This window comes from Fundulus heteroclitus, unplaced genomic scaffold (assembly GCF_011125445.2).
Source record: "Fundulus heteroclitus isolate FHET01 unplaced genomic scaffold, MU-UCD_Fhet_4.1 scaffold_348, whole genome shotgun sequence".
Classification (NCBI taxonomy): domain Eukaryota; kingdom Metazoa; phylum Chordata; class Actinopteri; order Cyprinodontiformes; family Fundulidae; genus Fundulus; species Fundulus heteroclitus.
Window position 1 is genome coordinate 42,786 of NW_023396758.1, and position 23,545 is coordinate 66,330.

At 41.8% G+C, this 23,545-nt stretch overlaps 1 protein-coding gene across 1 annotated transcript in view; it reads left to right on the top strand.

Moving 5' to 3' along the window:
* Positions 1–18,555, top strand: part of LOC105923241 — a 40,061-nt gene extending 21,506 nt beyond the window's left edge. The window contains exons 9-20 of the mRNA XM_036130358.1: positions 3,996–4,323; positions 4,408–4,436; positions 8,001–8,271; positions 8,754–8,800; positions 8,889–8,962; positions 12,857–13,071; positions 13,168–13,421; positions 16,247–16,432; positions 16,588–16,720; positions 17,448–17,477; positions 17,754–17,771; positions 17,952–18,555. Coding sequence (XP_035986251.1) covers positions 3,996–4,323; positions 4,408–4,436; positions 8,001–8,271; positions 8,754–8,800; positions 8,889–8,962; positions 12,857–13,071; positions 13,168–13,421; positions 16,247–16,432; positions 16,588–16,720; positions 17,448–17,477; positions 17,754–17,771; positions 17,952–18,202 — 1,836 coding nt within the window. The 3' untranslated portion in view covers positions 18,203–18,555. The remainder of the gene's footprint in view (positions 1–3,995; positions 4,324–4,407; positions 4,437–8,000; positions 8,272–8,753; positions 8,801–8,888; positions 8,963–12,856; positions 13,072–13,167; positions 13,422–16,246; positions 16,433–16,587; positions 16,721–17,447; positions 17,478–17,753; positions 17,772–17,951) is intronic.
* The last annotated feature ends 4,990 nt before the right edge of the window (positions 18,556–23,545 follow it).

Sequence of the window (23,545 nt, forward strand, 5' to 3'; positions counted from 1 at the left end):
TCTCATTCATTCGGTTCTCCTGACCAAAACCTTGGAACTTAGACAGACGTGAATCAACTGCTTCACCGTTTGGACCAGCGGTTTTATTCAGATAAGAAATACCTTTATTGTCCCACAATGGGGAAATTCAGGCAAGATATCCAGAGGATTTCTTTGTCAACTCAATCCCTGCTAGGTGCTTATTGCTGTGAACAACAACCTCACATCATCATTCCTCCACTATCCTGCTTGACAGTCAGTATAAGCTGATGTTGCTGTTTCCAGTGAAGATTTGCAGCAGTTTGATAAGATTTCTGCTGGTGAATAATCCACCTGTCTTTAGAATAATTAGCTTTATTTAATAGTTTAGAAAGTACGCCGTAACCCTTCCCAATAAAAGCAACAACTGGTTCTCTCACCTGACCGATAAAAGTAGAAACTGTATTCTGTATTTTACTCAGAGTTTTATGTTTGTTTAATTATGATGAATATCTGTACACTTTTAAATATATACTTATTTTATTCCTCTGGTCCCTAAACAAAAAAGGATATCTTCACCAGACAGAACATTTTATAGATAATTATATAAATTGTGATGGTGCAGTTTTAGCCTGCCTGTCTCCCCATGAACTTACCAGCTCTTTCCACCTCTCAAGCAGCTCAGCTCTCACTCCACCTCCTCATTAGTTCCACCTGCCGTTCCTAATTATCCCGGACTCAGTACACCTGCCAACACCTCTACGTAAACCTCCCTCAGTCTGCTCTTCCCCGCCTGATTGTCTTCATCCAAACCTCGTCCTGCCTTGTGCTTCTCACGTCTCCTAGTCAGAGCTTCCATGCCAGAGTTCCCCTCGTCGACGCCCGCCTGCATGTTCTCTCTCTGCTGTGCTGCTGGTTCTGCTGCTACTCCAGCGCTCCAACAACTCTCTGTGCTGTCGGCTAACCTCATACCCCGGCGTTCTAAGAACCCGCTCTGCTGCTGAGCTTCCGGCTCCTGCTGGACCTCAGCTCTCTCACGCCTGCCCTGTATGCTCCTTGGCTCTCAGCGTCTCCCTGGGTCTACATCACCCGCAGTCCTTCAGCTCCCGCCATCTACATTCTTCTGCCCCAGCTCAGTTAAGACTCTGGTTCTCATCCTCCACAATCCATCAACCTTCAATAAACTCTTTAAAACGAAACTCTGTGTGCGGCTCAATTCGGGTTGAAACTCCACAAACCCTGACATAGATATTATTGGCATTTTATTGATTTTTCATCTTTTACTAATCATTACTGTCACACTGGGAGAGGAAACAGCTTTTTCTTTCAGCTCTTTTTTAATTCAGATTTTTCTCATTTTATCTCTTTTGTTTGATAGATTCATGAATCTGACATTTCTAATGTTTTGATTCTGTTAAAAAGTCCACCTTAGGGTTAAAAGACAATGGAGTAGCTTCTTGTTAGATTAGGATCTAGATCTCTTCCTTCTGGTTGTATCCTAAGATCCCAGAGCGGAGAGGAACCAGGTGTTGGGTCTTTGTAGCCGGCTTGATGTTCTCAGCGACCCGAGAAGGAAGTTCTACGATTCAGGGTCAAGGTTCAGGGCAGACTTATCTGAGATCAGCATAAAAATGAATCAAGAGCAAATGTGAAAACCTGCAACTTAATGAGTAAAACAACGTGAAGGTGATTAAATATTTCCTTTTTATTACCAGGTAGAAGCCATGGAGTCTGTTTTAGAGCTGCTGTTGGAAACCCTCGGTGCTCTAAATGAAGAAGAGCAGCGTTCATTCATCGACTGGGTTTTTACGAACACTTTGTCCTTTGAGGATTGTTTTCAGTATCAACTTCGCATTGGAGAAAGATTTTTAGACCTGCAGGTTGTTGTGTTTGAAATGGTGCAGCAGACCGGCTTGAAGTCTGTGGAGACAACCAAGAAATTTTTAATGGAGATAAAAAGGTCAGATATGCTTCAGAGGATTGAAACGTGCAGCAAAAGGCAGGAAAGTAAGAAGATACAGATTAAACATGTTAATATTTTATTTAACCTTCTCCTTTTGATTTTAATTACTAATATCTTTGTTGTTTCCCTCAGAGAAACTCTCAGTGGATGAGCGACGCTCTGCTGTCGTGCACAAAGTGAGGGTTCTCTTTTCACTCCGATTAGGTTGATGTCTTTAGCAATAATGAGACCCTGAAGCTTAAAAAGGGACTAAAGTTTGTTTATAATTTGCCAAACAAAGAAAAAATACATCTGAAATACACTAACTTTGAACATCTGCTGAATATTGTGGCAGAATGATAACATTTTAAGAATCTGTATAAAACCATCAGAACGTTTCTGAATGATATGTTGATGTTTCAGGTGGCTCTGATGGCAGCTTTCAAACAGCTTCTCACAGACGTCCTGAGACATTTGAAACAATGGGAGATTGAGGATTACAACATGTATCTGGACTCAATCTTATCGTCCTCTGACTATGACCTGTACCATTCTCTGAGTTTGGGATCTGTCCCAGCTACAATCGACAGGATGATGGAGACATTTGGTCTGCGGTCTCTGGATGTTTCCATGGAGATTTTAAGGGGCATTAACAGGAGCGATCTGGTACAGAGGCTCCTGGAGAACAGCTCAGGACTCAAAGGTAATTAAAACAAATCTAAATCTGTATTCTGTCATCACCAATGAGCCGTACGTAGAGTTCCTCTTGTAGCTTGTTGCAAAAGGACCTCAGCCTTCCTTATGATAGGAGAACATCTTTTCCTGAAGGTCCTGAGTTATTATCCACCTTCATCAGATGTTCCTAGTTCACCTTCACTACTCGTCTGAGTTTATCTAGTTGAGTCCAACACCAATTTCCCATTTCTCCTGGGCCTCTGTGTTTCTGTTTGCCGTTCTGATGCATCACCATCTCCAGGCCCCTGCCCTCCCTCACCACACGGCTCATAAGGCACCCAGCCTGCTCATTAATCCCTGTGGGTCTACATTGTGTCGCTCCCTGTTGCTCCTTAGGGGTGAGCCTATTTAGGCAACAGAAACAGGGCTGGACCACCAGGTCCAGGCTGAAAGCTCTCCCCCAGGACCGGCTGGTCCTCAGGCTTCTCTGCTCTGAGGGAATTGTCTTATTTTGTGTGATTTTTCAACATAAAGGGAATAATGAATAACTCAGAGCTCTCTGCCACATAATGGAGGCAATTCTGTAAAACTGAGATCCAGCTTTCAACAGACTCTCAGCTTCCAGGTAGAGGCTGTTCCTCCATCTGGTGGTCCTGCTCTGCTCCACAGCCTGCTGTGAGAGGGAAGGAGGACTAACGGTGTGTAAGGGGGGGGGGGGGGTCCTTCAGGATGCTGGAGAACCATTTCCTGCATCTGGAGGTCTACATGTCCATGGTGGAGGATACGCTCCTTCCCACAGTCCTCTGTGGTTCTCCAGGTGTTCCACCTCCTGCCTGTAGTCAGACTCGTTGTTTCAGATCAGCTGAATCAAATACTACTCCATTACTCTGTCGTTTAAATAATTCTAACTCATGTTTCATGTTTTTCTTCTGTTATTCTGTAATGAAAATTAATTTAAAATCCTACAGAAGACAATGTTTTTGTTTTCTTTGTCAGGAAAAGCGTCCGTTGATGAATATCTGAGAGCAGACGTGTTAAACAAAGTAAGTGGGACTTTCTACTACCTGCTTTATTTCTTCTCAGAGGAATTCAGTCAAATTCAAACCATGCTCTGGGTTTGAGATGCACCAAGACAATCAGAGATGAGCAGCATTGTAACAGAGATAAACCAACCCTGACAATACCATAAATATGATCCAAACTTTTCCTTGAACTGAGTGGATGAGAAAAGCTGGAGGCTCCTTGCACACTTTCTACATTTCAGAGATAAAAACAAAAAACACAAAATAGAAGAACTGGAAGGAATAGATTATGGTTCCAATTATTCCCAGTTTAAGAAAAAAAAACCTGCAAACAGAAAGTTATCTAATCACTCCTGAGAAAAATTTATTTGCTCAACGAGTTTTTTTAAATGTTTCAGGTGCCAGCAAAGGTGGCTCTAAAAGATACTCTTCTGAAGATGATGAATGACCTGGACCCCTGGGATGTCAAGAAATTTAAATGGTTGCTGCAGTTCACATGTTTCCAGAAAGGCCTCCCTGACATCCCAGATATCACAGAAATCCTTGACATTAGGCTGGGGTCCAGCTCCTGGTTCAGCAGAAGTTTGGTGGATCCACCAGACTTGGTGGATCAGATGGTACAGAGACTTGGCCAAGAGTCTGTGGACGTAGCCAGGGAGGTTCTGACGGACATGAAGAGGACGGATGTGGTACAGAAGCTGACAGGAAGCAGCTTAGGATCAAAAGGTTGGACTGTTGTTGGCGCTATGAAGAATTAAGATTATGTTTTAAAAGTTAATGATTTTCAAAATGTTGTTCTCTTTTCTTCAGAGGAGCTACAGTCTCTGTTGCTCCAGAAAGTAAGTATGATCACATCAACACATCTTTACTTCCTCAGACTTTCAGCTGTATAATCTACCCAACGCCCAAAAACATTCAGAGATCACACTGATGCCTTTTGGGAAAACACCAAAAAAATGACAGCGGACAGGACGGGAATGTGAGGAAGAGTAGAAAACTTTAACCAAATAAAACAGTGTTATGCCAGAAACCTGTTTGATTATGAATATTATTCGTCCATCCATCCATCCATCCTCTTCCGCTTATCCGGGGTTGGGTGGCGGGGGCAGCAGCTTCAGTAGGGAGGCCCAGACGTCCCTCTCCCCAGCCACTTGGCCCAGCTCCTCAGGAGGAATCCCAAGGCGTTCCCAGCAGAGAGACATAGTCCCTCCAGCGTGTCCTGGGTCTTCCCCTGGGTCTCCTCCCGGTGGGACGTGCCCGGAACACCTCACCAGGGAGGCGTCCAGGAGGCATCCTGACCAGATGCCCGAGCCACCTCAACTGGCTCCTCTGGACGTGGAGGAGCAGCGGCTCTACTCTGAGTCCTCCCCGGATGACTGAACTCCTCACCCTATCTCTAAGGGAGAGCCCAGACACACTACGGAGAAAACTCATTTCAGCCGCTTGTATCCGGGATCTCGTTCTTTCGGTCACGACCCAAAGCTCGTGACCATTATGAATATTATTATTAATTATAATTTGCTATTATAATTTAATAATAGATCATTCAAACTGAAATGTTTTCTATCACAAATATAATTCAAAAGGTTGTGATCCAAGGGCTATAAGCCTGTAATGATTAACACTAACAATGCATTTATTAATTAGCTGTTATGAACTTATTTATGCTGGAAAAATGTGATCTGACCAGGTGTTGACCAATTAGACTTATCCAGCAAACGTTGATAACTCGAATTATAATTGCAATTGGTGTTTTAACCTTACTACTTTATCACAAACCAATGAAAATGTCTGTTGATTTCATTTGTTAACTCAAAAGAAGGTACTTCTTTTGCTCTTAGAGACAATTTCTGGACCTTCTGGACCAAAATAACCACAAACAATTACTATTTCACACGTTATTATTTATTAAACTAATAATTCCCTGTTACAGCATTTATCCTTCTTAATAAAACGCTAGGAACCACTATTCGCTACTCAAAGAACATGCCAAAGAGAATAAATGAAAATAAAACAAGTCAAAAATGGATTAAATGAGAGATAGCAATTCTTAATTCAATTCACAGTTGTTTAACGTCACATTCGATTAGTCTGCACTTTGACATAGCAGCGTTGAAAGACAAAATAGCCCTGAGATAACACAACTGCAGTACCAAAAATAGACCTGAAGCCAGACAGGGAACGCCTCTGTACCGCACAACTAGTCTCTAGCACTCATGCACCGTGGGATTTACCTGTCATTGAACTTGAAATAATCCCAGAATTATATCCAATAAAGTTTTCTTGCATGTATAAATAGAGCCGAGTACTATGGCAAAAGCGGTAATATTCCATTTGTGGAATAAACCTGTTGGGCTCTCTTTGGCATAAAGTAAGCAATTCTTGATTCAACCTTCATGTCTCATCCTGTCCACACCTCCTTTTATCCCTGTACAGGTTTCACTGTTGCTGGAAATATTCAGCACACCCCTCTGCAGAAATACCTCGTTATTTTTTATGTGTCTTGTCTGGCTGTGTAACATTAAGAATTGCTGTCTTAATGCCAGGGAAAGCCCAAAGATTTCATTTCCCAACTAGAACATTACTGCTTTTGTCTAATAACACAGACTTGGGACGATTTAGGATTTACTGTAAAATACCTGACCTGTCGGTCATCTCCCTTTAAAAAGCTCCCGTTACAAATAACGCAGCATAGTTACAACTTAAACTGGCGATTAACGATTAAGGCCAAGCGACTAATGATTAAGGCTGGGGCCAGTTTAACAATAATTGCTCTGGGCAATCTGAACCGGCTAATCAGCTCCTCATCATCATGTTCCAGCAGGATCTCTGAAAAATACTCCCTCAACATTCTTCCATCAGCGATGTCCTCCAGCAGTGCCGACGCTGCCATCCTTCCACATTTACGCGCAACTTCTAACTTTTATTTATTGACACGTGTGATTATCTCCACCTTGTCCGCTCTAAGAACCATCAAACCAGAACTATTTGGAGTTAATCTGCTGAATTGTCACAGTTTTATTTTTCTGTAAGAGTGAAAGTGTTCCTAAAATTCTTTACATATATTTGATGTGCATCGGCTCACAGAGAGTAGCCTGTGTTGTATCATTGACTTTGCAGCAATCCCTCATACCAAGCATGCATGAGGGAACAGTGGACAGGAAAATTCCCCTTTAACAGTGAGACAATTTGCCTGTTATATAAATTCATCACACATAAACATTTCAAGCCTTTATTTCTTGTAATTCTGATAATTCTGGCTACAGAGACTGAAAACGCAAATCAGTGTCTCAGATTATTAGAGTATTGTGAAAAAGGGTTAGGGTTACGTCTCTCAGTCTGGCTCAGTAGGGCGACACCATGATTGAAAAGACAGCTGACTGGACAGAGATCCAGAAGACAGGCACTGATCTCCTCCACAAGGAGGGGAACCCACAGAAGGTTTTTGCAAAGAACCAGATGCTCACAGGATGCTGCATCCAAGCATATTCATAGAAAGTTGAGTGGAAGGAAAAAGTGTTGTAGGAAAAGGTGCTCCGGCAACCGAGAGAACAACCGCCTGGAGAGGATTGTCTAGCAAAGTTCAGTCGGGAATTTGAAAGAGCTTTGCAAGGAATAGACTGAGACTGGATCAGTACACCAAGAACCACAATCCACAGACAGATCTGATAATTATCTTACCTGGTCTGAGGAGAAACAGAACCAAACTGTTGCTTGGTGGTCCAAAGTCCTCTTTTCAGATGAAAGTAAAGTTTTCATTTGATTTGGGAAAACAAGGTCCCAGAATCTGGAGGAAGAGAGTGGAGAAGCACATAATCCACGTTGCTTTAAGTCCAATCTGAAGTTTCCTCAATCAGTGGGGCACCATGTCATCTGCTGGTTCTGATCTACTGGGTTTTCTGATGTCCAGAGTCAACACAGACATCTAAGAGCACTTTATGCTCCCTTCTGCTGACAACCTTCACAGAGATGCTGGTTTTATTTTCCAACAGGACTTGGTACCAAAAGCTGGTCCAATGGCCAGGGTGGTTCTGTGCTTAATTGAGAAAAAAATGGGCCTGACCAGAACCCCTTAGAGAATCTAAGGAGTATTGTCCAGATTAAGATGAGAGACACCAGAACCAACGATCCAGATGACCTGAAGGCTGCTATCAAAGCAACCTGGGCTTCCAGAACACCTCAGCAGAATCACAATTCATGTAAAAGGAGCTCAGATCTGGTACTCAGGCAAAATGACAAGTAATCAAGGCTTGAAATATTTCTCTCTATGTGTAATTAATTCAATACATGAGTCTAACTTTATGAGAAGAGAGATAAAAACATGGATCTTTACACAATATTGAAATTTTTGGAGCAATAGCTGTGTATATTCAAATAAAGACATGATATGTTTCACCCCTCAGGAAGCAAGTCTTACAGCGGTTATGGAGAAACTTCTGGAAACATTTGAAGATTTAGATGAAGCTGAGTTTGAGCGTTTTTGGGAAACCCTACGGAAGACAGCCATGAAGCACAGGAGAAGAACCCCGACCTACTTTAATGAAACGAAATGGAAAGTGGCCGAGCTGATGCTGGAGCAGTTTGATGAACAAAGTTTAGACGTGGCGATGCAGATTTTAAAGCAGATAAATCGGTCTGATTTGGTGCAGAAGATTCCAGTGAAAATCTCGACAAGTAAGTTAAGGGAAACCAACTTCTGATTAATGCAGTATGCTGATGACAATGGGTTATCTTTCTCTGATTAATATAAGATTTTTTAAATCCGATGAATAATCAACAACATGTTCAATGCTTGTGGAGTTTATTTCTGAGCATTAAGCAGATTTTATTATAAACATATCATGTTTAAGCCTTTCTCTTTTGTCTGAGAGAGAACCTTTGTCATGGGCAAGTAATTAAAGAAAGACAGATTATCAGTAATAAATGGGTAAGATATCCAACTTTGAGCAGCAGTCCATCCATCCATCGTCTTTTGCTTATCCGGGGTCGGATGGCGGGGGTAGCCTCCCTACTGAAGCAGCAAAAATAAAAAGATAAAAATAAAAATGTGTTTATCTTTAGCTGTCAGTCATATCAAATAAATCTCTTTTCTGTCAGAACAGAGAACGTTCTGATCGCCTCATGATTTTAATGCTGCAACCTTACTGTGTTTCCAGAAGAACTTTCACCAAGTTTGGATCCGATGGATTGTAAAAGTGCCGAGGTAATGGATCCATTTTATGGTCCTGGTCTTTACTTTGTTTAATCTAAGTAAAGTGTGAAAAAGCAACATCTGGAATGATGCCCTGCAGCAGGACTCCTGCAGCTGGACCAAAGTTGACCCTGAGGAGGACTGGACATCTCCAGACGAAGCGCCAACCTACCGGTAAAACCCAAGAAGAGCAGGGGGCTCATGTATGAAGCTTGCGTACACCAAAAAGAACTTGCAGCGCAATGCTTAACATCCAACTTGGCATGTGCAAAAATCAGTGTTGCATAGAAGTCTGCTTTAATCCATACATACTTTTGACCTGCCTTGGTGCGCAGCAGTGGTAGCACACGCGGCTGATGTATGGAGTTCTTAAAGCTTAAGGTTCCACGCGGAAATGAGAAGTGCGGACACAACGTCTGCAGTATTTCTCCAAGGTTCACACTGACTATGGCGCAGGTTACAGTTTCAATCCAGTGTGGGGTTGCAGCACACCCACACTTCCACTGCTCCTTTGGCTGCGGCTCTGGCTGCTGAAAGGGCGTTAATGAGAACAGAAGCTAACATGTTATTTCTGTTGTTATCCCTCATAAATGATTAAATAACTGCTATGTTTTTTGTCTTTAAGGGCAAAACTCGCTGTCCTATTTTCTCCTCTAAAAGCCTCTCTGTTTCCTCGTGTTTCTGTATTGCTGTTTTGTTTACACTAGTCAAGTTAGCGTAAGTTGGTGGGGTGATTTTATTTTGAAATTCCCCAAAACATTTCCTGTTTGGCTTGTGAAATTCGGGAGCTTGGTCTGCGGATCACTGCACCGTCTGGTCAAACTTCCTTCTTGTGGAATTTTTTGCAGCGCTGCACGGCCTTGGTAACCTGACCCACAACTGCACGTGAGTAGACACATTTGATTTATAATTACTTGGTTTCCTTGCGGCGCAGAAACCACATCTGCACAGTATTCAGTGTGAACCTGGCGTTATGTGCGGCCTTTCCTCCGAAGTAGCATTGTTCTCCTGGACTCTAGAGGGCAGCGTTGCGATCCAATACCAAGCATTTTACACCCCACTACACATAGAAGTGAAGTGGGGTGCAGTATGAGAAGTTAATTCTCAGGGAGGGATTGAGGCAAGTTCTCTCAGGGATGTAATTCAGGGATGTAACTCTCCAGGTCCTGAAGATGACAAACTCTTTCTTCCTACATAATCTACATGAAAGTGTACATTATGATTTGACCATTCATTGCAGGGAAAATAATTTTTCCATGCAGGAGACGCGCATGTATGCTCAGTTTCTTTGGATTGTGCCAAAGAAACAGATATTACTATTATCCTTATGCGATGGTAATAATCTCTGGGTGTTTCATTTTCTTCTTGAAGAACGGCAAAAGCGTCAAGAGTTATAGAAGCCTGATCCCTGTACAGATATTATTCTTCTCTTAAAGCTTTGCAAAGAGCTGAATAACTGTCACGAATCTCTGGAGGAAGAGCTTTAATGAAAACATGGACGCTCTTAGCTGTTGTTTTTCAAATAAGCTTTAGTTTCTCACGAGATGAGGGAAAAGGCAGGTCAGAAAGACAGAGTTCCACTTCCTGCAGATAATCATAAATGTTTGAATCCTGATTATCTGGGTCGAAAATGTTCTATGTCCCGAGCAAGGGACTCAAGTTGGAGAATATGGATACTGCCTCTATGAGGTGGACCTGGACCACCTGGAAAGTCAAACTGGTAAAGTTCGTGACCTGATGGAGGTCTGTGAACTAACTTTTGATGTAAGGAAGAATGTTCCTGATCTAATTGAGAGTTTTCCATGGTGTGAACTCTGACGTGGTGGGGGCTTAGGTTGGTGTGGACCACCTGTGTGACTTTTCTGGCCCTTAGGGGGCAGCACAGAGTCAGAACAGGTGGTGGTATGAGTAAGGTGTGATGTCTGCTCATCCCTCCCATCTGAACCACCTGTGACTGCAGAGATGTTTACCTGGTACTCTTTAGGGCTGTCCACTGCAGCAGGATGAAGCAACGCTTCACTGTGGACAGTCTGACTTCCAGCATCTCCCATGGAGTCTGTGGAAATACTTCCTGTAAACTCAAAATTTAGAGGTTCTGTTCTAAATTTTGGCAAGACTGGTTCTGTTCTAGGTGCTGCGTTAGAACCTGCAGAGCTGTTCTCTGATTCTAGCTCATGCAAAGAGTCAGTCTGGTGGGGTTGATCGTGTGAGGACTTCACCTGACAATTCACCTGACAATGTAATTACTAATACTCAATTCAATTCAATTCAATTTTATTTATATAGCGCCAAATCATGAAACATGTCATCTCAAGGCACTTTACAAAGTCAAGTTCAATCATATTATACAGATTGGGTCAGATTATACAGATTGGTCAAAAATGTCCTATATAAGGAAACCAGTTGATTGCATCAAAGTCCCGACAAGCAGCATTCACTCCTGGGGAACCGTAGAGCCACAGGGACAGTCGTCTGCATTGTTGATGGCTTTACAGCAATCCCTCATACTGAGCAAGCATGAAGCGACAGTGGAAAGAAAAACCACCCATTAGCGGGAAGGAAAAACCTCCGGCAGAACCGGGCTCAGTATGAACGGTCATCTGCCTCGACCGACTGGGGTTACAGAAGACAGAGCAGAGACACAACAAGAGAAACAAAAAAGCACAGAAGCACACATTGATCTAGTAATCTGTTCTACATTAGATGGTAGTAGCGGGTGAGCCGTCTTCTCTGGATGATGTCACAGTTAACAGAACGCCAGCCCAGGTGTACCTACTAGAGAAAAGAGAGAGAACAGAAAGTTAAAGCAGAAATGACAACACATAATGCATAATTGAAGAACAGTAGAACTCAATATAGTGAGAAAATTAGATCCTGATATACTCCAGTAGCCTAAGCCTATAGCAGTAAAACTATAAAGGTAGCTGAGAGTAACATGAGCCACTAGTTATAAGCTTTGTTAAAAAGGAAAGTTTTAACATTAGTCTTAAAAGTAGACAGGGTGTCTGCCTCACGGACCAAAACTGGGAGTTGGTTCCACAGGAGAGGAGCCTGATAGCTAAAGGATCTGCCTCCCATTCTACTTTTAGAGACTCTAGGAACCACCAGCAGACCTGCAGTCTGAGAGCGAAGTGCTCTGTTAGGAACATACGGGGTAATCAGAGCTCTGATATATGATGGAGTTCGATTATTAAGGGCTTTATACGTTAGAAGAAGAATTTTAAATTCTATTCTTGATTTAACAGGAAGCCAATGAAGGGAAGCTAAAATTGGAGAAATATGATCCCTCTTGTTGATTTTCATCAGAACTCTTGCTGCAGCATTTTGGATCAGCTGAAGGCTTTGAACTGCATTTTGTGGACTTCCTGATAGTAAAGAATTACAATAGTCCAGCCTTGAAGTAACAAATGCATGGACCAGTTTTTCAGCATCACCCCTGGACAGAATGTTTCTAATTTTGGCGATATTCCTGAGGTGAAAAAAGGAAACTCTGGAAACCTGTTTAATCTGGGATTTAAATGACATGTCTTGGTCAAAAATAACACCAAGATTTTTTACTTTATTACCAGAGGCCAGGTTAATGCCATCCAGATTAAGTGATTGGTTAAGAACTTTATTTTTTGAGGACTCTGGTCCAAAGATTACAACTTCGGTCTTGTCAGAATTTAGATGCAGGAAATTTATTACATATTATTATTACAAGTTGGCTGTTCAACATGCAGTTTATGACAACACTATTCTTTCTGTGTTAAGATGCTAAACCTTTAGGAATTACTAGCTCTGTAGTCTGCTTGACCTGTCTTTAGGAATTACTATGGTTTTGTATAAGGCTTGATCTTTTACTGACCCTGCCTGTAACAGTGTCAAATTTCATGTGGTTTCCAACTCAGTCTGATTTTATTCCTCATGGCTTGAGTGCACAACAGCTGGTCTTCTGTACATAAAGCTCCGGCTGTGCAGAACCTGCAGCTCACTTTGTGTTTTACACAAAACTGTTTCCCTGAATGTTTAATTTTTTAACAATAAACCATATTCTCACATAAATAACTCAAACTTCTTTAATTTCAGCCTCCGGTCTGAAGCGGGCCACTTTGAGTGTCGGGTCTCTGGTCTGCGTTGGGTCTGTGAGGAAAAGGTCAGCTTTCGGTACCGGTTCTGCTCCTGGAACGGACACATGCTGAGGATGGAAGGCAGAGGATACCGGCCTGCAGGTCCGTTAATGGACATCACCGTCTTCAGTGGGAAGATGATGGAGGTGCAGCTGCCCCACTGGGTCTGCATCGGTAGGAGCAAAGAAATATATTATAATTAATTTATAGTTGGTGTTTTCAGGGTTGATTCAGATGTTTATCCATGAGCTTCTCGTTCTGCTGTTTCAGATGGTGTTCCTCAGTTACTGGAGAACTTTGCAGTCCTACATGTGAATGACTGCGGAGATGTTTTGGAAAAAGTGACCGGGGTCACAGCGACGCATGTCAGAATAAGAGATCCTGTTTTCTCTTTGTTAGCAGCTCTGATAAATTATTTTCTCTTTCCAAAAATCACCTGCAACACATTGATTTACTATCAGCCCAAGACGCCGTTCCTCAAACTGCACATCTACCTGATCCCACTAGACCCTGCACTGAAACTGGTGACTCTTCTTATTTTCATCATTACATCCTTCATTTAAACACAATTAATGTCCTTTTGAGAATTAAGTTTCTCCTTTCAACAGAAAGCAGAACAAGTGGGCAGCAGATCTTACTGATATTCAACGTCATGATTGACACAGTTTGTTCCTACTTAGACTTAAATAATTAAAGATGTTTAACTATAATAAGTTTTATGTCATAAATGACAGGAATTGGATCTGATTTGAAAAATCCAGCAAAGTGGGGCGCGCTCGTGGCACAGCGGGTAGCACGACTCATATACAGAGGCCTTAGTCCTCGACACGGTTGATCTGGGTTAGAATCCGACCCGCGGTCCTTTGCTGCTTGTCTCTACCCCTCTTCCTGTCAGCCTACTGTCACAGAAAGCAAGCCACTAGAGCCGAAAAAAGTTACAAAAAAAAAAAAAAATCCAACAAAGTTCAAGTTTGGAGGAAAGTATTTCATTAGACAGCAGTTTGCTTCTTTTCAGTATTTATGACCTTTAGCTTATAAGCTTTTGATACTATTTCAGAGTTGAAAGCACTAAGACACATTTATCTGTATTGCACATTTCAGCACAAAAACAATGCTTTACAGGATAAAAATGTAGGACACTAAAAACAGAATAAAAGCAAGTTGGAATGAAATGCAAAAAATGAAACACAAATGGGAAAATAGAAACTAAAAGCAAATATTTGAAACATTTGGACTACAAACTTGAACTAATGATGTTTCAGTAAAACAGTTTAACTAGAACAGTCAAAGAAAAAGAAAAGTCTGTGATGTATTTAGGTGCTAATTCAGGGATTTATAGACTAACAGAAGGATTTTAAACGTTCTTAGTCTTAGTGAGGACTTCAGAACCGGGTCCATGTTCTCTACGTTCTTAGTCTTAGTGAGGACTTCAGAACTGGGTCCATGTTCTCTACGTTCTTAGTCTTAGTGAGGACGCGGGCAGCAGGTTCTGGATCAGCTGCAGCGTTCTGATCCACTTTCTAGGCAGACCTGTGAAAACACCGTTGCAGTGATCAATTCTACTAAAAATAAACGCATGGATTAGTTTTTCCAGATCCTGCTGAGACATCAGTCCTTTAATCCTGGAAATGTTCTCCAGGTTCTAGAAGGTCCACTTTGTAATTGTCTTTAGATGGAGGTTCAGGTCTGAGTCCATCACTACTCTTAGGTTTCGGGCCTGATTGGTGGTTTTTAGCTGAAGCAGCTGAAGCTGTGAGCTAACTCTGGATCTCTCCTCTATTGGTCCAGAAATTATTCCTTGAGTTTTGTTTTTATTCAGTTAAAGAACATTTTGTCTCCTCCTGCATTGATTTCTTCTATTTCCTCAGAGCCTGAACTAGTCCATAGTCACCTGGTGACATGGTGATGTAGAGCTGTGTGTCGTCTGCATAGTGATGGTAGCTGATGTTGTTGTTTCTTATGATCTGAGCTAGAGGAGCATGTAGATCTAGAACAGGAGGAACCCAGGATGGAACCTTGGGGAACCCCACATGTGATTTTTGTCATCTTTGATGTAAAGTTACCTGCTGACACTAAAAGTCCTTTAAGTATGATTTAAACCAGTGGAGAGCTGTAGCAGAGAGGCCGACCCAGTTCTCCAGGCGTTCTAACAGAATGGAGTGATCAACAGTATCAAATGCTGCACTGAGGTCCATCAGAACCAGCATGGTGGTTCTTCCACAGTCTGTATTTATATGGATGTCATTAAACACCTTGATCAGGGCGGTCTCTGTACTGTGGTGAGGAAACCTGACTGAAAAACGTCAAAGCGGCTGGTCGTTCTTAAGAAGGTGTTTTAATTGTTGAAACTCAGCTTTTTCTATAATCTACTGATAAAGGGGAGGTTTGAGATGGGCCTGTAGTTCTGGAGTAGTAGTTTGTCTAAATTATTGTTTTTTAGCAGTGGTTTGATAATTGCTGTTTTTAGGGACTGGGGGAAAACACCTGACAGAAGGGACGTGTTTATTATCTGAGTCAGATCAGACGCTATGACAGGCAGAACGTTCTTAAAGAAAGCTGTGGGTAGAACATCAAGGCAGCAGGAGGAGGAACTTAGCTGCAGAATGATCTGCTCTAAGCTTATGCGGTTTATTTGGCTGAATTGGGACATTTTGTCAAGATAAGTTCTAGTTGGATACAGCTTTGGTTCTGGAGTTGATATGGATGTACAAACTGATCCTCTAATCTTTAGGATGTTCTAAGTAAAGATGTTAGCAAATTCATTGCAGGCCTTGGTTAAGGTTAGGGATAAAGTCTCAATTTACTACTTGTGAAGTTTCTACAAATTCTTGAATGGAAATTGCTTGACTGTGTTGTCAAGGCTGCAGCTATTCATGTTGCTGGGGCACCTTGTCCTTCCACTCAACTTTCTGTGAACATGGTTGGATGCAGCCCTCTGTGGACCGTCTCGTCAGCCGTCCCATGATTCTGTGATCCAGAATTAGAATGTGACAATATTAATAATATTCTTTTCTTACTGGCCTAAATTTAATAATCCAGCCCGAGCTTTGTCCTTCCAGTACAGCTTGGTGGCGCTGTGTTTATCCCCAGTTCTTTCATTAAACCACCTATCTAAGCTCACTCAGCACCATATGATGAGGTTTGCTTGACCATCCTGTAATAATCAGGCAGATCAGATGAAGACCTTCAGATAGAGGGCTGCAGCTCAAAGAACGTCTCCTTGATTCAGAGCAGAAACAAATAACTGAATTAAGACGTTTCAGACGTATTTTAACTGGATAAAGGCAGTTAATTAGTTTCTCTTACTGAGAGGCAGAACTCTCTTATGATTGGTAATTTATTTTTTCAGTTGTCTTCAGTTGATAAAATCCAGGAGAAACATCTCGACTGTTTGCTGTCCTCACAGTCAATCCACAGAGAAGAAACCTCCCTTGGGTATGAAGTCATCAAGAAGCCGCGGCCAGACACGCCTCTGAAGAGGGGCCATGTCTTCGCTCTCAAAGCTACCGTAGAGACCGCCAAAATTCAGCCGCCGGTACTGTTTGGACTCATCTAGAGAAACTGGGTTTTCAGTCTGAATCTCAGGGAAACACTAACAGACTGATTCTAACTGTTTAGTCCCAGTCTGACTTTATGGCCTGGGAACCTTTTTGTCTTTGTACGTCAGACTGACTTCATGTTGTTTCACAGAAAATGACTCTGAGGCACGACAGCCAGGACCCAAACTTCTACGAGGTTTTCATTCAGAATCCAGACAGAAACTTCAACCTTGAGCTGCTGCAGACTTGTTCAGAAAAGGTTTGGCACTGCGAGATCCGGAAAGGTCAGTTTATGCCTTAATGATCCTATCTTTCCATTTCCACTCAGATATCTCCTGATGAGCATCGATCGTTCAGCTCATTATCGATCTATCGTTTGTACCCACTTATCCGTGAAGGGTCCTGGGGGGGGCTGGTGTAATAGGTGGGGTCCAGGATGGGGAGGAAATATACCTAAAGGAGGAAAGACACCAGACATGTTTGTAGCGCGTCAGCGCAGCAAAGCAACATACACGCATCCTGCACTTAGGCTAGCTTTTCATTTTATTTGGTCAATAAATTTACACTAGAAGCATAATATACGCGTATTTACACTATGCAACGCCTACATTAGATTGAACTTCTAATTTTGCGCATATATGCTCCTGTTTGACAGGGAACAAACGGAAAAAACAGCATCCTGTGTCAAAGTTCACTTCTGAAATTATCCCAAAATAATAGTCCAGTCTCAGTTTATCAACAAGGTGTTAGAAGTTGCACCGCTTACGTTACGCACCCAGTGTATTTACTGCTTAATTTAACGGTCACGTAGCGTAATACACACGCTGTACGCACGTATTATGCTTCTAGTGTAAATTCATTTACTGATTAAAATGAAAAGCTAACTCAAGCGTAGGATAAGCGTTTGGCGCTTTGCTGCTACATCTCTGCTGTATTTCCTCCTTAATGATGAATATAGAGTGGCGGAAATGAAACTGAATGTAAAACATTACGATTGTTTTTGCTTTTTAGATGATCATCCCAAGTCTGGTTCCTATGAAGGTAAGATGCTTCATTTATTTGGGAAAAATGGGATTTAAGGAATCTGATGATAAAAGATAAAACAATTTTAAAATTTTATAATCCCCATAAGTAAATCATCCAGCATGCAACTTCTATACAATCACAATAACTAGCTGGAAACACAGAGTCCAGTATGATGGTACGAGTAAGAAGGGAAGCCTTTGGTTGGATCCTGCTGGATGTTTTCTCCTCATTGAAGCTGAATTAAAACTATTTCACTGAAATATTTCTGTTCCTCTCACTTTGTGTCAGCAGGAGGCGCTCCAACAGAAGGTATGAAGTGACAGAAAGTTACTGAGAGTTAAAAATCATCCTTCTGCACGTCGTAGTTAACATTAGAGACACATAAGTGGCAGGAGGTCCAATCGGAGCTTTCTCTATGAAGGAAATATTTTCACTTTCAGGCTTTCCATCAGGATGAAATCAACTTTTGTCTCAATTCTTTCTCCACAGGGGAGCACTTTGTGGACAGACACAGAGAAGAGTTGATCCAAAGAGTCACCAACATTGCACCCATCTTAGACGGACTTTTACAGAGGAACGTTATCCTGCAGGAAACTTATAACCAAATATTGCGTCTGCAGACCACTCAGTCTCAGATGAGGGAGATCTTCATCTGCCTGAGAGCTGGTGATGCCTGCAAAGACATTTTCTTCTCCATCCTTCAGGAGAAAGAGCGATTCGTCATCAATAACCTCACCTGACTGAAGGAACCGATGAGGGGGAACCATGGACGGTTCTAAGGGTGGGTCAGAGGGGTCCTGGTTCCTGCTGACGTGACGTTCCTTATTTACAGATCAGTAAAAACCAAAACATTCAACCTTTTACCTTTGATCATCACATGCACATGCAGTGATCTGTTTTCAGACTTTGTTTAAACTCAATGAAACATTTTGATTAAGCAAGAATTTCCCTTTGCAGAGTTTCTGCCTCTCAATCCACGAGGACTTGAACTTGGCCTTAGCCAATCCTGTTTCACTGTGATGTAATGTTTATTTTTTTGTCAGGATTAAAGTCCTTCTTAAAGATGGTTTTGTAATATTTGATAAATGTACGTTCTTGGAATACATTTAATTTCTGGATTATTACAAGTCAAACATTATACAATGGATGACGTATTATGATCAAAATATCATCTCTGAACAAAGCAAAACTGACATAATTGACAAACTATATTCATATGAAGTTACCCCTTGACTATAACAGTATGGTTTCAAATAAAAGTCATCTTACAGCACAGCGAAAGTTAATAGTATGAATACTTTCTTCATATAAACTTTAAAACTTTATATATATATATATATATATATATATATATATATATATATATATATATATATATATATATATATATATATATTAGGGCTGGGCAAGTTAACGCGTTAATTTTTCGTTAATTCATTAGACTATTAACGGCGATATTTATTTTATCATGCATTAACGCATGTTGCTCACATGCTTTCAGTCAGTGTCAGTCAGCAGCACGCGCTGACTGCAGCGCGCTGTCACGGCAGCACTCTGCTGCTCCCCCTCCCCTCTCATACATGGCTCAGCGGCGCCAGCCAATCAACACGCAGGCTCAGCCTGGCCCGCCCACTCAGCTCTCACACAAACTCAACACACAAACAGCTGAGAGAGACCGCAGCAGCGGAAAAACATGAACAGGGGAAGTAGCACCGTTTGGCTTTATTTTAATACCGTAAATTAAATCAAGCTGTATGTTTTGTAAAAAGCCGGTTCATTTCAGTGGAAACACAACAAATTTATCTAAGCACGTGAAAAAACATGAAAACGTCGAGCCACAGAAACGGAGAGAGGAGACGAAACTTCTGTCATTGCCCCGACAGACCCACAGACGTCTCTGACTGAGGCGTTTCAGTCCTCCAGGGAACATCCAGGTAGATCAGTGGTCATCTTCAGCAGCAGTTCATGTTAACTTTCAAAGTAGATATTATATATCATATGTTACTGGAGCCCACACAGAAAATGTAATTAAGACCTTGAAAGAACCCAGTACATATATTAAAAAGTGTTATTTAAGATAAGATAACATTAGCTAATCCTTTTTTTATCCCACGACGGGGAAATTTATAGGATTAAAGCAACAGGCAGGTGCACACAACACAGACAAAATTACATAAGGATTGAAATATATAAGAGGTGGATTAGCGAAAAAACACTGAACATAACATTATTGTTGTTATTATTATTATTATTGTTATTTAGTTGTAATAATAAAATAAAAACCACAAAACCCAAAAGGTCAACAGTTTCATGATACATCAAGCTTAGGGACTGACTAATATACAGCAGGTCAAAAAAGGCCATATTTTGGCTGCAGTGCTGCTGTCCTCTTATGAAGAAAAGATCAACTAGTGCACTAAATTCAATAGATGGGTTGAAAATATCCAGTATAAAATAAGTGCTACAAATGTTACAACACTTTTGTTCATATGGCAGCAGAACATTAAAATAAAAGTGCTCAGAACATTAAAATAAAAGTGCTCTTTACACTACTTTTGAATTCATTCTTGGAGTTTGCGCATACAATGCGATTAATCATGATTAATCGGGCAAATTATGCGATTAATCGCGATTAAAAATTTTATTCGTTGCCCAGCCCTAATATATATATATATATATATATATATATATATATATATATATATATATATATATATATATATTAGGGCTGGGCAAGTTAACGCGTTAATTTCGCGTTAACTCATTAGACTATTAACGGCGATATTTTCTTTAACGCGCGTTAACGCATGTTGGTCACATGCTTTTATTTTGTGAAGGTCTGTTGCTGCGGTGTAGGGGTTTGAATCAGAACAGTAGGTGGCGATAATGCGCCAATAACCTCGCTGTCAGCCCAGCCTCAGATTCAAAGAGGAAGAAAGGTGCTGGCCGGAAAAAAACACAGCTGACATGCGGAAGGCGGTGTTTCCCGCAGGTACCGCGAGCGAGCTTAGGCGAGGCGAGGCGGTGAGTTGGCGGCCGGAACAAGTTTTGTGCGGAGCGGAGCGGGGGGTCTGCATCGACGCCGTCGGTGAAGTCGCTTCTCGTTTCAAAGTATCCATGTATTTTTGCCTGTTTTCCCCCTGCCATTCACTATATGCGCGCGAGAAAGCAACAACAAAAAACCGCGTGTTAACGTCAAATAAACGCAAGCATATCGAGTTAGCAAGCATTTCAGTTTAAAGTTCTTCCAGCATGGAATATGACAGAAACAAGTTAGTTGGAACCACTGCCAAGTTAAACTTTGGTATTGAACATAAAATGGTAATGCTGCTCCCTGCTGTTACCTCAGAAATTGCCTGTTTTTGGTAGATTTTTTCCCCATAAAGAGAATTCCCTGTCAGTGGCAATAAGCTTTAATTTATTATTATTGCTATTTTTTGTTTTACATGTTTAAGTTGAGCTTTACACTAAATATGTGTTACTGATAAGTGCTACAAATGTTACAACACTTTTGTTCATATGGCAGCAGAACATTAAAATAAAAGTGCTCTTTACACTACTTTTGAATTCATTCTTGGAGTTTGTAAATACAATGCGATTAATCGCGATTAATCGCGATTAATCAGTGCGATTAATCGCGATTAAATATTTTAATCGTTGCCCAGCCCTAATATATATATATATATATATATATATATATATAGTATGACATTTAGTCATCCCTTTTCCGACACGCTTATCCCTCATGGAGTCACGAGGGGTTGCTGGTGCCTATCTTCCAGCGTTCAATGAGCGAGAGGCGGGGTTCACCCTGGACAGGTCGCCAGATATCACATTTATAGAAACAAAATATTACTCAGAACAGAAACATCCTTGAATGACAGTTTAGTTTTAAAAACATTAATAATTTTGGCCATATTTATCAGGCCAATTTATAGCACTGTTGCCTTACAGCAAGAAGGTCCTGGGTTCAAATCCCAACCAGGGGTCTGAGCATGGAGTTTGCATGTTCTCCCTGTGCATGCGTTGGTCCTCTCAGGTTACTCTGGCCTCCTCCCACAGTCCAATGACCGTTGGGTTAATTAGTTTTCAAATTTCCCTTAGGGCTGAATTTGTGCCCCATGGTTCAATTAAATTCAATTCAATTTTATTTATATAGCGCCAAATCATGAAACATGTCATCTCAAGGCACTTTACAAAATCAAGTTCAATCATATTATACAGATTGGGTCAGATTATACAGATTGGTCAAAAATGTCCTATATAAGGGAACCAGTTGATTGCATCAAAGTCCCGACAAGCAGCATTCACTCCTGGGGAACCGTAGAGCCACAGGGAGAGTCGTCTGCATTGTACATGGCTTTGCTGCAATCCCTCATTTGGTTGCGTCTCTGTGTTTTCCTGTGATGGACCGCTGAACTGTTGAGGGTCAGCCATGCTTCTTGCTTGATAACCAATGTAGACAGACCCCCCCCCCCCTCAGTTAAAAACAATAGGGGGTTTTGAACGAGGCACAAAAGATGGCGCCTGTGGTGGCAAGCCGTCAGCCTCATCTCCTTCGTTCGCTCAGCATGCTATTTTCAGTTAAACTATTGCTGTGTGTATTTTGCCAAGATGTTTCCACTTTGATTGTTTATAATCGCCAGACTCTTTTTAGCATTAAGGCTCTCAGTGAGTCGCTATTGTTAAAACCCAGATTGGGAAACCCACATAGTCTCCCACCTGTGTTTGCTGGAGTACCTGTGCTCCTCCTGCGTTTCCCCTGTGCTCTTCCTCGGAAAAAGCGCTCTAGAAGACGCGGAAAACGAGGTGGCGTGATTGTGAAATTCAAGGCTTACCTGGCGACTTTTGTCGGAGGATCTGATGCTTGTCTAATCCATGACGGACGCTACTTCCCCGCGGTGCAGCGTGTACTGCATATGAGGGGCCGTTGGATTCGTCCTGTCCTCCCTGAGCTACTGACTACTTTGATCGCCGGCTGTTCGACACTGCCCAACCCGTGCCCGGTTCTGCTGAAGTTTCCTGCAACTTCCTCCGATCTGCCAGTGGAGGTTCCACGCTGGTGCTGTCAGCTCCGGGCCCGCAGAAGCGGCGTTACACCTGATCTCCTTAGGCCGCTGAAACGCGCTGTGTCACCGGCTACTGAGGAGCTCGATCTTCGCATGGCTTTACTAAATACCAGATCGCTGGTAAACAAAACGATTTTACTGAATGACTTCTTCACCTCACGGGATTTGGACTTTATGCTCCTGACAGAGACTTGGCTTCGGGACGGTGAGTCCACACCGTTTTCTGAACTTCTTCCTCCCGGCTGTTCATTCCTCAGCTCCCCTCGGAGCACCGGCAGAGGTGGCGGTCTGGCCTCGGTGTTCAAATCCAGCTTTCAGTGTCGTCTAATTCCCTCCGCTACCTACTCCAGTTTTGAACTACAAATCTTTGAGCTACAACTCTCCACTCTCTCTGCTATGTTTGCGGTTATTTATCGCCCTCCAAAGTTTAATAAGGACTTCATCAGTGACTTTGCAGATTTTCTGTCAGGAGCCACTATGAAATATGATTATTTTCTTATTTCTGGAGATTTTAATATTCACGTCTGTTGTGAATCAAGACCACTGGTCACTGACTTCTTAAACCTCATCGAGTCTTTTAATGTTGTTCAATGTGTTAAAAGCCCGACTCACGAAAAAGGGCACATTTTAGACTTAGTTTTATCATATGATTTATCTGTGTGTGTTAATGAAATTTGTGAATCGGCCTGTATCTCTGACCATTTGCCTGTGCTTTTTACTGTTTCAATCCCTTGTTCGCGGGCTAAAACCTGTGCTCCTATGCACCGGTTGCGCATAATTAATACTCAAACTGCATCACAGTTTTCAACTATGTTTAATGATGCTGTTCGTGGTGATCTTCTTGACACGTTAGGTGATTGTCATGCTTTTAACTCTGAAGATTTTTTAAGCAATTTTAATTCAGTATGTGCGGATATTCTTGATTCTGTTGCACCTTATAGAGTAAAGCGCACTAAAGCACTTTCTGAACCGTGGCTTAATGACTCCACACGCGCTCTCAGGCGCTTATGCCGG